At 40.5% G+C, this 13,748-nt stretch overlaps 2 protein-coding genes across 3 annotated transcripts in view; one reads left to right on the top strand and one right to left on the bottom strand.

Annotated features, from left to right (window-relative positions):
• Positions 1–1,901: 1,901 nt before the first annotated feature.
• RPS27 (ribosomal protein S27) lies at positions 1,902–3,367 on the top strand. Its single transcript, XM_045545157.1, has 4 exons — positions 1,902–1,973; positions 2,280–2,388; positions 2,752–2,862; positions 3,281–3,367. Exons 1-4 carry the CDS (start codon positions 1,968–1,970, stop codon positions 3,307–3,309), a joined length of 255 nt encoding a protein of 84 aa, XP_045401113.1. The 5' UTR covers positions 1,902–1,967; the 3' UTR covers positions 3,310–3,367.
• A 301-nt stretch (positions 3,368–3,668) lies between these two features.
• The window catches only part of NUP210L (nucleoporin 210 like), a 98,320-nt gene continuing 88,240 nt past the window's right edge, over positions 3,669–13,748 (bottom strand). Inside the window, exons 34-40 of one of the 2 annotated variants that reach the window (XM_045545155.1) lie at positions 12,554–12,680; positions 9,923–10,072; positions 8,188–8,438; positions 7,538–7,742; positions 4,624–4,728; positions 3,994–4,068; positions 3,669–3,910 (exon numbers count right to left, since the gene is read on the bottom strand). In XM_045545155.1, coding sequence (XP_045401111.1) covers positions 3,810–3,910; positions 3,994–4,068; positions 4,624–4,728; positions 7,538–7,742; positions 8,188–8,438; positions 9,923–10,072; positions 12,554–12,680 — 1,014 coding nt within the window. In that variant the 3' untranslated portion in view covers positions 3,669–3,809. The remainder of the gene's footprint in view (positions 3,911–3,993; positions 4,069–4,623; positions 4,729–7,537; positions 7,743–8,187; positions 8,439–9,922; positions 10,073–12,553; positions 12,681–13,748) is intronic. The other variant, XM_045545156.1, reaches the window with a different exon arrangement.

Here is a 13,748-nt window from a genome sequence, read left to right on the forward strand (position 1 = left end):
TCTGGCCCATCAGTAGCATGCTGGAATCAGTTCTTACCGACTTATGAGGAAAGACTGGGCACATCCCTTACCAATTTATGTTAAATGATGTCACTTTTGTAGTTTGAAATCAGCCATTGTGGGAGCATTTACAGCACTGCAATTAACAAGGACTACAAATCAAAGCTTTTCTTGGTTGTTAAACCTTTGCCAGCACACCTCTGCCTGGAACTCACACTCCTTGTCTTATCCCTTTCCTTTGGAATTAACCAGGCACCCAAATGACATCTGGGTCATCTTTGTCCTTCCTTTATGACAAATGGACATTCTGAACCTTTGGTCATAATTAGAAGATGATGCTTTGGTCTTCATCCTTCCTTTCTTTTCATACTCTGGCAAGGGTGTCAAATGTGGGGAAAACAATTGGAGAATGTAAACTGGCAAAACCTTATTGGAAGTCGGTTTAGTAGTACCTCTCAGTGTACGTACCCTTGATTCAGCAATTCAATTTTTTTCACCAATTCAATTTTAGAGATTTTCCTACAAATATCGTCATACAGGTGCAAGAGAATCTATCTATATCTATATATCTGTTATCATTATTTACATCCTTATTCGTTTATTTATTTATTTATGTGAATCGGGCAGCCTCTCGAACCAGAATAGATTCAGAGAGACTCTGAGCATCTTTATACATATGTGTGGATATACGTATATACATATATATGTAAAGATGTGTGTAGCTACGTAGATACATATTCTGTTAACCTTGGACAACTTATTTAACTTCTCCAGGCATCAATATCATAATCTGTAAACTGTGGAGAATAATAGCATCACCCTCATAGAGTGCTGTGAAGATTAATTAATATATGTACAGTAAGCACTGTGTGTTTAATTATAATTATTATTCAGAGGGAAAGGATTGCTTTAATCCTTTTTTTTTTCTTTTCTGAGACAGTCTCACTCCGTTGCCCAGGCTAGAGTGCCGTGGCGTCAGCCTAGCTCACAGGAACCTCAAACTCCTGGGCTCCAGGGATCCTCCCGCCTCAGCCTACCAGAGTGCTAGGATTACAGGCGCGAGCCACTGCGCCCGGCCTAAAGGGAAAGGATTGGAAGGAGACAAAATAATTTTTTTTTAAATTTACACCACGTATCTCCTGAAACAAAATAAATTTTAACAGTGGTAAACCCTAGGAGTAGGTTAGGGGTGGGGAAAACACGAAGAGCGCTTTTTTTTTTTTTATATTTACATCTTGAATTGGGTAACAGAAATAGTAAAGAAGTCTCGGATATGGCTCGTTCTCCCTGCTGTTTTCCTCAACCGTTCCTATTTAGGCTTCAACTGTAAAAAGTGTGGCCCCAAATTTTTAAAGCGTCTGTTTATCCCTCGGATAGTGATCAAACGCCGACCTCAAGATAGCAGGCTATCCCTCTCAACGTGGCGACACACCTGTGTCATAACTATCATTTAGAGTCCTTCTTGGCCAGGCCCGGTGGCTCACACCTGTAATCCTAGCACTTGGGAGGCCGAGGCGGGTGGATCGTTTGAGCTCAGGAGTTCAAGACCAGCCTGAGCAAGAGCGAGACCCCGTCTCTACTAAAAATAGAAAGAAATTATCTGGCCAAGTAAAATATATATAGAAAAAATTAGCCGGGCATGGTGGCGCATGCCTGTAGTCCCAGCTACCCGGGAGGCTGAGGCAGGAGGATCGCTTGAGCCCAGGAGTTTGAGGTTGCTGTGAGCTGGGCTGACGCCACGGCACTCACTCTAGCCCGGGCATCAGAGCGAGACTCTGTCTCAAAAAAAAAAATAGAGTCCTTCCGAAGATGGCATCTCCCTGCCCGCCCCGATGCAGGACTGAGAGCAGGACCTTCCCAATATGGCTGCACAAGACTTGTGCGTCATTTCCTGTAAGTTGCCGGATATAAGGAGCAGGATTTCCGCTTTCGCCCCTTTCCGGCGGTGACGGCCTTCCCACGAGAACATGCCTGTGAGTCCCTTGGTCCAGGTTTCGGCGGAGATCTCGCTCTTCTGTCCGCAGGCTCCCCTCACGCTGATTTCGGATCGTAGAGGGTCCTCATTTACCCTCTGCACTTAGGACATTAACTCCAGGGACCGCAGCGGCCCACGGGCCACCCGCATAGACGGGAGCGGAGAGGAGATAAGATGGCGGCCCAGCTGCGCAGACACCAGGGGCAGCGAGGGGCGAGCTCTCCCCGGTGTGTGACAGTGGGGGCTGTTTTCAATCATTTCATTTTCGCCATTGGTTTCTAAATCTCTGCATTTCTGCTCTTAGCTCGCAAAGGATCTCCTTCATCCCTCTCCAGAAGAGGAGAAGAGGAAACACAAGAAGAAGCGCCTGGTGCAGAGCCCAAATTCCTACTTCATGGATGTGAAATGCCCAGGTAAGAAGATGGCTTGCGTGATGGAGAAAGCACTGGACTTCAACAGTTGGAAGAAGTTGTAGCGTGAGTTGTGTCTTATGCTTGAAGCAGCCCAACCCAGCGGCTTCAGTTTCTTAGTCTGTAAAACGGAGTCTGTAATACTGTCCCTGATTTTCTTAAAATTCGGATGTAGTAGGTTGGCAGAGTTTTGGATTTTAGGAGAAGTGATTCAGTTCAGCGTGATCTCCCATCAGAATTCGATATACAAACTTTTCATTCCTTTGCTGTAGGAAACTAATGAGTGGGATGATGAGTAGAGCTTAAATGAAGGAAAGATAATGGGGATAATAATGGGGAGAGTGTTAACTGTTTATTTTTTTCCAGGCTGCTATAAAATCACCACGGTGTTTAGCCATGCACAAACAGTAGTTTTGTGTGTTGGTTGCTCTACTGTCCTCTGCCAGCCTACAGGAGGAAAAGCAAGGCTTACAGAAGGTAAATGGTTTAACAAATATTGTGATTTGGAGTTTGAATCTTTTTTTTACTCGAAATAAAAAAATTTCTTATAGGCTTTGAATCTTACATAGTGAAAGGGATCATGTGTAATGTTAATTTTCAGGCTGTCATGTAAAGATAGCTTGAATTCGGTAGTTTCCTTTTTTTAAAAAGCAGTTATTATTAGAAACTATGTGTTTACAAAGCAGTATGTCTAAAACTGGGATGGGTGGGTGATAAAAGAACTTTATATGGGTTGAAGCTGCTGTGAAGTGACCAAAGTGATGTAAATGATTAGGTAGCTAAAGGGGATGAGGAAAGTAAAAATGTAGATTTCTGAGGGTGGATCCCTTGTTTTGTGGGAGTGGGCAGGGTACTTAGGCTAATGTCAGCTAATCTCTGAAACTTTTTCTTCCAGGATGTTCCTTCAGAAGGAAGCAGCACTAAGTATCCTGCTTGAATGAATGGGAAACCATCCCAATAAACTAAACACATTTTGGATATATCCTGTTTGTTGTCTTGTTTAACTGCTAGGAAGTTCCTGCCTCAAGTATTCAGGGGCAACCAGAAGAGTGGAATACTAGAGTCATTTGGGGCAAGTAAGTGACCAAATACTTAAAAAATCCATTTGGAACATTTTTACCCACCTGGGCTCGTTGGGTAAACCTTAAGAGTTTGATTTTTAAAAACTGGGAATACTACATAAATGAGATTTTCACTTTGGTGTTTTCTTAGAGTTAAGAACGGACAGTGAATCTTGGACAGTGAATCTTTACAACACAATCCAACACACTTTAACTTAAAAAAAAAAAAAGCTTAGGATCCTTTATTTACAGTTTTCAGAAGCTTTGTTTGGAGGCTTAGTATAGAGGTTGCTGCTATCTTCCTTTTCCAGAGCTACAAATCTCCATTCCCCCACAGTTAAAGGGGACTTGTCCAAGTGTAGGTTAGTGCCTTATACTCCATAACCAATGTTGTAGCCGACTCTGGGCCATTGGGGCTTGTGGACTTGTAAAGGGAGGAGGAGAATATGTAGAAGTATAAGGACCTAGAAGGGGGGAAGGAAGATGGAAAGGTTGAGTGAATTAAATTGTGTATATTTTTTCAAAAATGAAGACAGTGGTTCTTTACCTGGCTGTGGTGTTGCTGGAGTTGGTACATAAATAACTGGAACAGTCTGCATCTTGTTTAAGAAGGCATTGTATGCTGGAAAAAGGACAAGGGAGATGTTTAAAAAAAGGCATCTGGCTGCTGTTGGAGGAAAGCCTTACAAGGCAAAGTAAAGTCTAAAATGATATTTAATATTGCTGTGAAAGCAGTAATGCTTCAGATTAATAGTAATACGTTACTACAGGAAATTGTTATTTGACCCATTATGGAGGTATTTTCATTCAACTTTTGGCTCAAAGATGGAAATGGCAGATATGTACAATGGTGATGTACTGTATTACTTGAATCATCCCTAGCTATGAATTTCAGCAAAAGTAAATGTTATATCAAGACTGAGCAGTGGTTCCTACTTCTGAGTGGTGTGTCATAGTTGGCTACATATAGTTTATTGCTTCTTGGTAGTAGTAAGTTGAGGAGGACCTTTAGTCCATTGTGTGACTAGGGTTAGGGCAGCTAACTCGGTTTCAACCACTTGTCACAAATTATATGTGATAAACAGCTAATTTTCATCCTCATATAGTTTGTGAAATGAAATGAAGGCAGTTTCCAAATCAGAGTCCATGGTACTGAATATAGGTCCTTACTCCTTACCTAGAAAGATGAAAGCTGTTGATGCAAATACTGCAAAGAGGGTCAAGAGGAGGATCTGGTAAGAACCAATGAATCGCCCGAGGATGCTTGAATCTTCACACTGATCTGTGCATTGGCCTCGACAAAACAAAATAATAGTTACTTAACAACTTCCAGGCCAGATACTGCATTTAAAGATGTGTAGTCAAAAGAGAAATGCTCAAAAACCCAGCCCTTACTGGAAAGAAGAGGGCTTCAAATGTGAACTATACTTACTTGGCTCCTTCACGTTTTTTTGGCTGCTTCCTATCTCCAGGATAATAGAGTTCTCTGATTCTTGAGTCTGTTATTTCGTCCTCCCAGATTACAGAAGATGCTTCAAATTCTCTGCTACCTTAAAATTCCCGTTACCTTTTCTGTGCACTTTAACCCCGGGTGATAAGCTTGCCATTTACAATTCGAATTTCTCTAATCTCAAATATTTCTTTAGATCACCATTGATTTATTAAATCCAATATCCTTGGTTCTACTAAGGATATCGTTTCTAGGGAGCATTCAGACTTGAACCTCACGTTATCGATAAAACTTTATAGACGTGTATGTTTGAAACATATTTAGAATCTGCATTTGGTAATTTCAAATTCTTCAGTATCTAGAAATGAATTTCCCCCTCCAATGTCCTGAAATTCAGGCCTTCCCATATAAATTGGTTACCAGGTGCTCATACCTAGTTGCTGTTCCACATCCCTAGTATAGGCCTTCTACCTCCAGACTCCTGACTGATCTTACCTTTCAACCATACTCTCAATCTTCACGATTTGCAAACTGCCTCACTCAGAAATAATTTGAGGTTGCACACACTAAAACTAATCCTTGATCGGGTCCCACTGTTTAAATCTTCTGGCTTCGCATTGTCTATAGGACAATAGTCCAAATAAAAAATTAGCTGGGAATGGTGGTATGCACCTGTAGCCCCAGCTACTCAGAAGGCTGAGGCAGGAGGATCACTTGAACCCAGGAGTTCAAGGCTATGATGAGCTGTGATCATGCCACTGCACTCTGGCCTGGGTGACAGCAAGGACCATCTCTTAGTAAAAAAGAATGGAAATGCTAACTTGCAGTTCGAGGTTAATTGAAAATGAAGATGCAGGGTTTTTTTTTTCCCACTCAGGGTCATGGACACCTTGCATTCTGTCTGTGGACCCATAGATCTATGAACTGTAAGATTTAAAAACTCTGCTCTACTAGAAAGCACAGATTGACCAGCAGATTGGTGTTCTAGTAGTGTTTCTAGCGGTAGGGAATCTAGAGAGCATCTCAATTTCCTCAGCTCTTACATAGGGAAAAGCACCTACCTCTTAGAGTAAGAGAATTAAAAAACAAAATGAATATAAATGTGCTTAGGATATTTTTCAGTACATACCAGGCGCTCACAAAAACAACAAAACTTTCCCATTAGAAGATGGGCTTGATTTAGCCTAGTTCACTCCCAATAATTAAGAGAAGCACTGTTTCCCTTGACGGGTGGGGAAGTGGATGTGACTAATGTAAGTATGGTTCTCTAGCTTTCCCAACACCTCTTTCCATAACTATATGTTCCCATTCCATCCAAATTTGGCATCGTTTCTAAACTAGGTGATGCCAGGAATCAGGATTTGGGGAAGTCTTGGTTCTAGTGTTTACCAACATTTGCCCCTTGCCTGATGTGAAAAGATCCAAATACTTTTCAAGAAAACAAAACATATATCAAGAAGTTTAAAGTAGAGTAAATAGTATACTTCAAAAAGCTGACATGGCCGGACTCCGTGGCTCACGTCTGTAATCCTAGCACTCTGGGAGGCCGGGGCGGGAGGATCGCTTGAGGTCAGGAGTTCAAGACCAGCCTGAGCAAGAGCCAGACCCTGTCTCTACTAAAAATAGAAATAAATTATTTGGACAGCTAAAAACATACAGAAAAAATTAGCCAGGCATGGTGGTGCATGCCTGTAATTCCAGCTACTCAGGAGGCTGAGGCAGAAGGATTGCATGAGCCCAAGAGTTTGAGGTTGCTGTGAGCTAGGCTGACTCACTCTAGCCTGGACAATGGAGTGAGACTCTGTCTCAAAAAAAAAAAAAAAAAAGCTGACAATATTAAACTGATACAACTTTTTTTAAAGACTAGTCAAGTGTAGTGGTGTGGTGGTTGAGGGGGAGAGTAGAACAAGCAGCTCAATCTGTAACTGAGCAACAAACGAGAGAACTGACCACCTTCATGCCAGCCTATTGTTAATAATTATGTTAAATATAAAATCTCGCTCTAGCATTAAGAAAGCTACCTAAAAGTTATATTTTGGGTAAGTCTGGAAGATAAGATCCATGCCCCAGCTAGTTTGAGTAATCTTGGTCAAGTGGCTAAATGTTTCCTATTAAATTGTGCACGGGAATATATTCTATAACCTGTGGGGATGCCTGAAACCTCAGATAATACTGAACCCTATAAACATGTTTTCTTTCCTATTAAATAGAGAATTTTCACCTTTACACCTCTCTTTGACACGTGAATAGTCAGCATCACTACTCTTGTGTTTGGGGGCCATTATTAAGTAAAATAAGTATTACTTGAACAAAAGCACTGTAGGATAGCAGTTGATTTGATAACCAAGATTGCTGCTAAGTGATTAAAAGGCTGGTAGCTGTGTGGATACTATGCTGGACAAAGGAATGAATCATGTTGTGGAGGGGCAGGAATGGGACAGTGTGAGATTTTATCATGCTACTTCAGAACAGCATGCAATTTAAAATTTATTTCTGAAATTCTATTTAATATTTTCAGACCACAGTTGACCATGGGTAAGTGAAACCTCGGAAGGCAAAGCTGTAGATGAAGGGAGCCTACTATAATATATTCTGTCTTCTTTCCCCCTCTAGATTAAAAATAGGGGCCTCCAATGCTCACCTGCACCGGAATTATCCTTCATAGCTTTCACTACCACTGCCTCACTTTGACTGGTGAGCACACAGGAAATATTGATGAAAACAGGTGATGCCATCTGCTGGAAGGAGGTGAAGTTCACTACTCTTACAGGGTAGATGGCCAGGCCAGGAGTGAGGGGGGAGTGCCTACGGCCAGAGACCACTAGAAGTGGAGAGCTGGAGAAGACCTTGGAGAAGAGATTAAAAAAAATCTTCTTTGAAAGAGGAAAAATCAGTTTTGTATCAATATGTTCCAATCTCAAACATATAAACTGTAAGAATTGCCAAGATCTGGATTTCACTCCCTTAGATATGTCGAAGGGTAAGGGAAGAAAATGAGCTGTGAGAATAAAATAGGCTTCAAAAAAGTTTTAAACCAGAATATTCTAAAGATTATTTTAAAGATAGCAGTGGTGTTATCTTCCATATGGACAAAGCTCGTGACAGATTTTGGACTCTGAGAGCCTGCCTGGCATTGTGAAGGGGACAAATTTAATGCATTAAATTTAGGAATTTCCCATGGTGATTTTTATTAAGTCACTCAGTAACTTCCTTTACCCTTGGAATGAGAATGAAAAGTCTCTTTTCAAATCTCTGATCTCCTGTTCTTTTTTGGTCCAGTCTTTAACATACCTCTAGCTTCTCAAGAACTCTATCCACTCCCAGTACTCTTATCTCACTGATGTCTTGTTTGTGGCTGAGAACCAGTTCTGACTGGTTAATATAAAAGGCTGGGATGAAAGGAATGAGGATTCTTTGCATTCCATTCTTGCTACGTTCACTGACCAGTGTGGCCCACCCATAAACTGATGTGTCAGCTATGCTGAGGTCCTGGAGCAGCTCTTCTGACTGCAGTTGAACCTTGATTAGGCAGACATAAATCCCTGAAAAAAAGGAAAAACTGAGCAGGAAGGTTCGGAAGCTCTATTGAGCCAACTGAATCAGGATGGTAAGGAAAAACTGACACGCAAATACAGTAAAAGAAAATGAGAATTCAAGTTTTATTATTCAGTGTCGGCATATGGGGAGGATACCAAAAAAAAAAGAAAACAGTCTCAGGGAATCCACAACTGAACTTGTTGCCTAAGAATAGCATTCTTATTCAGCATGTCAGGGAGTATTAAATAATATAGCACAAGCAGGGCAATTAAAGACTGGAGATACAAAATGAAGTAGTGTTGGTGAAATCAGGAAAGGGTTTGAGAGAGAAAGACAAGCTTTGAGCATGGTTTAACCACTTCTCTATCAAACCACCTCTTGATGTCATTATTTCTGTCAATGATACTGTTTTTCTAGTTACCCATGTTCAATCCTTAGCTGTCTTAAACATCCTTTCCTTCATCCCTATATCCAATCACTGTCCAAATCTTGCTAAACTCATCTTTGAAATGTCTCTGACATTTGCTCTCTCTATTATTATTTCTCTTACTCTGGTCTAGACCCTCATCAATTCATTCCTCGGATTATTGCAATGGCCCCCTCACTAGTCTCCTTGCCTCCTATTTCTCTTTCTTATTCATTGTATATGCTGCCACTAGATCCTTAAAAATTGCTTTCATTTTATCTTTGAAAAAAACTTCCCCAGGGCTCTAAACTACCTGGAATGCCCTGTTCTCTTCATATCTATCTTACTCCTAGTCATACTTCTAAGGTCATTTCCTCTGTAAAACCTTACCTTGTCCTCTAGGTTTGATGTAGACACTCCTTTCTTTCTGCTTTCCTAGCATGCCATGTGTATCTCTGTTCTGTAACTAATCACTCTGTGCAGTAACAGTAAAAGTGCAAAGCTTCTCTTTGTAACTCCAGTTCCTCTCCTGGTACCAGGTATTATGGTTGGTGCCCAACAGTTTCCTGAGTGAACCTTCTTTCAGTGGTTGCTCATTACCCGTACCATTCAAACCGCCTGGCCTAGGCTTAGGGGCTCTCAAGACGTAACTCTACCCTATTAATACCTTACATTTGGCATGAATCCTCTCATTTTAGATCAGTTGATTTATATAAAGTCATCCCAACATCATTGCTTATTTCTACTTCCTCTTGTTAATGCTATTTTACGTTGGAATATCCTTCAGTTAAACAACATTCAAACCCTGTGCTGGGAATAAAAGGTAAAAGAGACACAATCCAGACCCTCACAGAGATAATGGGGACTAACAAAGAAGAAAATAGTAAGTTATAAAAGAAAAGCACAGGGTGTTCTAGATGTATTAAAAATTTGTTGAATGGATTGAACAATGTTGATTGAGAAGGATTTCATAATTATATGTAAGATGAAAATGGAAAGTATAAATGCAATCCATTAAAAATGGGACACTTGTACAGATAGGAAAACAGAAGGGGAAAACCGGATTCAACTGGTAGAACCTACCTTTCTCCATGCTGAAATTGGAATAGACATGAAAGACTTTACTTGCTGGAATGTCTAGCAAAGTATTACTGAACTGTACATGGCACAGCATAAGGGTCTCTGGAAGAAGTTCTTTTTTAATGGCCAAGGCCTGATTTGGGGTACAGGATCCTAATAAGCAGAAAAGAGGTAAATACATTTGTCACTAACAAGAATTAGTAAAAGGAGAGACCATTATATGGAGGCAATTTGGTATCATAAAACAATATAAGAAAGAGGATCAGGTCTAGCTCGTTTGCCCAGCTCTTTTGCAATCAAGGTGAAAGAAAAGTGTTAAGACCCCTGCCTCTGCTAGTCTGTGAATGGCTACCACATTATCAATGTCATACATAGATGGTGTCCTTTTTCAAAGACTTTTGGAATTCATTAGTGGGAATAAGGTTATAGGGAAATTGGACAGCTATTAAAAATAAAGCACTACAGTTGGGAAATAGGTTTTAAGTCTATGAAGGTTTATTTGGGGGGAGGTATTTTAACCCTAGGAAAATTTATTTGAGGGGAGGAGAGAGACCAGGTCTCACTCTGTCACCCAGGCTGGAGTGCATTGGCAGGATTGTAGCTCACTGCAGCCTCAAACTCCTCCTGCCTCAGCCTCCTGACTAGCTGGGACCACAGGCACGAGCCACCATGCCTGGCCAAGGAAGGCTTGTTTTCTATGAGTATAATATGATTCAAGCCAAAAAACCCTAGAACTTACCACAAGTGGTGCTTTAACAGGAGCTACATTGCCGTCAAGAAACGGACTATGGCCGGGCGCGGTGGCTCACGCCTGTAATCCTAGCACTCTGGGAGGCTGAGGTGGGCGGATCGTTTCAGCTCAGGAGTTTGAGACCAGCCTGAGCAAAGAGCGAGACCCCGTCTCTACTAAAAATAGAAAGAAATTATATGGACAACTAAAATATATACAGAAAAAAAAAATTAGCCGGGCATGGTGGCGCATGCCTGTAGTCCCAGCTACTCAGGAGGCTGAGGCAGGAGGATCCCTTGAGCCCAGGAGTTTGAGGTTGCTGTGAGCTAGGCTGACGCCACGGCACTCACTCTAGCCTGGGCAACAGAGTGAGACACCGTCTCAAAAAAAAAAAAAAGAAAGAAAGAAACGGACTAATGCCATCCTTGAATCAGCTACAATGCGTGGCATTGATTGAATAGGGGCTGGTATCCTATTAACAAGATTTACCCCTATACAGTTCTCAGTGGTTTCAGTTTGCTGAAGCTCTTTCTCAACTGCCTGCAGTCCAGTGACCATTCACATGTTCGAGAGACTATCAGTAATACCAAAGGGACTGATGCATGAGGTTTCTCAGTGAAATAAGTTGTGGTTTTAGAAAGATTCTGGGGAAATAGCAATCTGTTTTTTAAAATTTTAAGTTGGACAACAGTGGGTTGTCCAACTTACGAAGAAACATTTAGTACTTTGTAGGATAACCTGGAAAACTTTAGAGATCATTATTCTTTACTTATTTACACATACTTAGATTGTATTTATAATAAAATTAAATAGCTAATGTAAAAAATATGTTAAGTACTTAAAAATTGAAGGATAAAAGGCAAATAGAGTTAAAATTATCTTAAGTTTTATAGACAATAATGATATTATGGTGCTTTGTTTTGAATGTTTTCTTGGCCAAAAAAACCACAAATAAACCCTCTAAAGAAAAACACACCTGGAATTTTTTTTTTTTTTTTTTGAGACAGGGTTTCTCTCTCTCTCTCTCTGTGTCACCTGGGCTAGAGTGCAATGGCATCATTATAGCTCACTGGAACCTCAAACTCCTGGGTGAACCTCCTGCCTAACTTCCCAAGTAGTAGCTGGGACTATTTTTGTAGAGATGTCTGACTCTTGCTCAGGCTGGTCTTGAACTCCTGGCAAGCTATCCCCCCCACCTGGGCCTCCCAAAGTGCTAGGATTACAGGAGTGAGCCACCATGCCTGGTCTGGAATTTGTGAATGAATGAAAGAGCATAAAATTTGGAGTGGGAAATATCTACCACTTTTGCCACTGACTGGTTGTTCCCTTGTACAAGTTACTTGCTCTTAGCCTCAGTATTCTCATCTTTAAAATGAGGCTAATAATTACTACATGATAAGATTGTTAAATGAAATAAAAATTATAAAAATTCCTAGCATAGAATCTTGAGTCTATTAGGAGCTTGTTGTATTTTAGTTTTTTTTCCTTCCCCCTTTTTGATGGTAAATCAGGCTAATATAGAAGAAAAAAGAAACAAAAACATAAGGCAAATTTGCTAAGTAAAAAGCGTTTCAGATGTAACCTAGTCTAACAATTCTCATATCTGGGGAAGCTTTAAAAGAATGGATTACTAGGCCCTACCCTGAATTTATTAAATCTCTGAATGGAGCCAGAGATGGAGTTTTTTTTTAAACTAGAAAGGCAGTAGTGACTAGGTTGAGCCTATTTTAAAACCTTAATCTAGTCATAATTTCTGAGGTCTTATAGATCTCTATGACTTGTCAAGATGGAATCAGTTTTGAAATAAAAAGAAAACTTGGATTACTAATCTGAAGGGACAAATAAATTGAGGGAAGATGGGAAAGATTGAAACAACCACTCAAACCTATAAAGAGATTCCTGACCTTTCAGATTGACACCATTTCTGCCAGTGGTGATGAAGAGCTTGAATACAGTTGAATTGGGGGTATTGGTGAGGTAAGTCTTGGGGTCATAACTGAGCGTTAATCTTGATGATGCATTGACCACCACCTGTAAGCAAACCAAAGGAAAATCTGTACCTAAGTTCTTGGAGAATCTGGTTCCCTCCCTTTCCAACTCACATAACCTATTTAACCAAAAGCATCTGTTTCATACATGTACAAACTGCCCTTTTAGTGATCACATATTTGAGAACCACAAAATGTTTACCTTTGAGAACAAAATAAAATTTTTTTAGAAGGAAGTCTTTGTCCAGTTATTCCTTCTGACATATCTTCCCTTTGTATGACTGACTCTCTCTCTTTTTTTTTTTTTGGGACAGAGTCTCACTTTGTTGCCCCAGCTAGAGTGAGTGCCGTGACATCAGCCTAGCTCACAGCAACCTCAAACTCCTGGGCTTAAGCGATCCTCCTGCCTCAGCCTCCTGAGTAGCTGGGACCACAGTCATGTGCCACCATGCCCGGCTAATTTTTTCTATATATATTTTTAGTTGGCCATATAATTTCTTTCTATTTTTAGTACAGACGGGGTCTCGCTCTTGCTCAGGCTGGTCTCGAACTCCTGACCTCGAGCCATCCACCCGCCTCGGCCTCCCACAGGGCTAGGATTACAGGCGTTAGCCACCGCACCTGGCCTGACTGACTCTCTTAAAATGCCTTTGCAAACAATTGCAGCATTCTTCAGGAAGTTTTTTTTCTTTCTGTATAGTTGCATATAATCTCAACCTTTTCTGAAACAAAGTACTTTGTTTTTCTCAAGAATATTTGTAATGTTCTGCCTTATATTGTAGGTATTTTTATACTTGTTAAAATTCCTCATATTAGATTCTAAGTTCTTCAAGAATGTAAATTGATCTTACTTTATCTTCGTACAACCTGTATCACGCCTTATATATAAAGCAAGTGTTTAACGATTACGATGATAGAAGATGATAATGTGACCCTTATTTCTTCTGAATATCTTCTATTACTGTCCATTCTCCTTACTACTACCATAGTGTTGTTTTTTTTTTTAATATTCAAGAACCTTAAAACCCAAATTAGTTACATTAAGAGCTCAGTGAAGGAAGGAGTTTTGTCTTTTTCATCTTTGTTATTTCCAGAGGCCAGCACAATGCCT

Source organism: Lemur catta, chromosome 3 (genome assembly GCF_020740605.2).
Source record: "Lemur catta isolate mLemCat1 chromosome 3, mLemCat1.pri, whole genome shotgun sequence".
NCBI classification, from domain to species: domain Eukaryota; kingdom Metazoa; phylum Chordata; class Mammalia; order Primates; family Lemuridae; genus Lemur; species Lemur catta.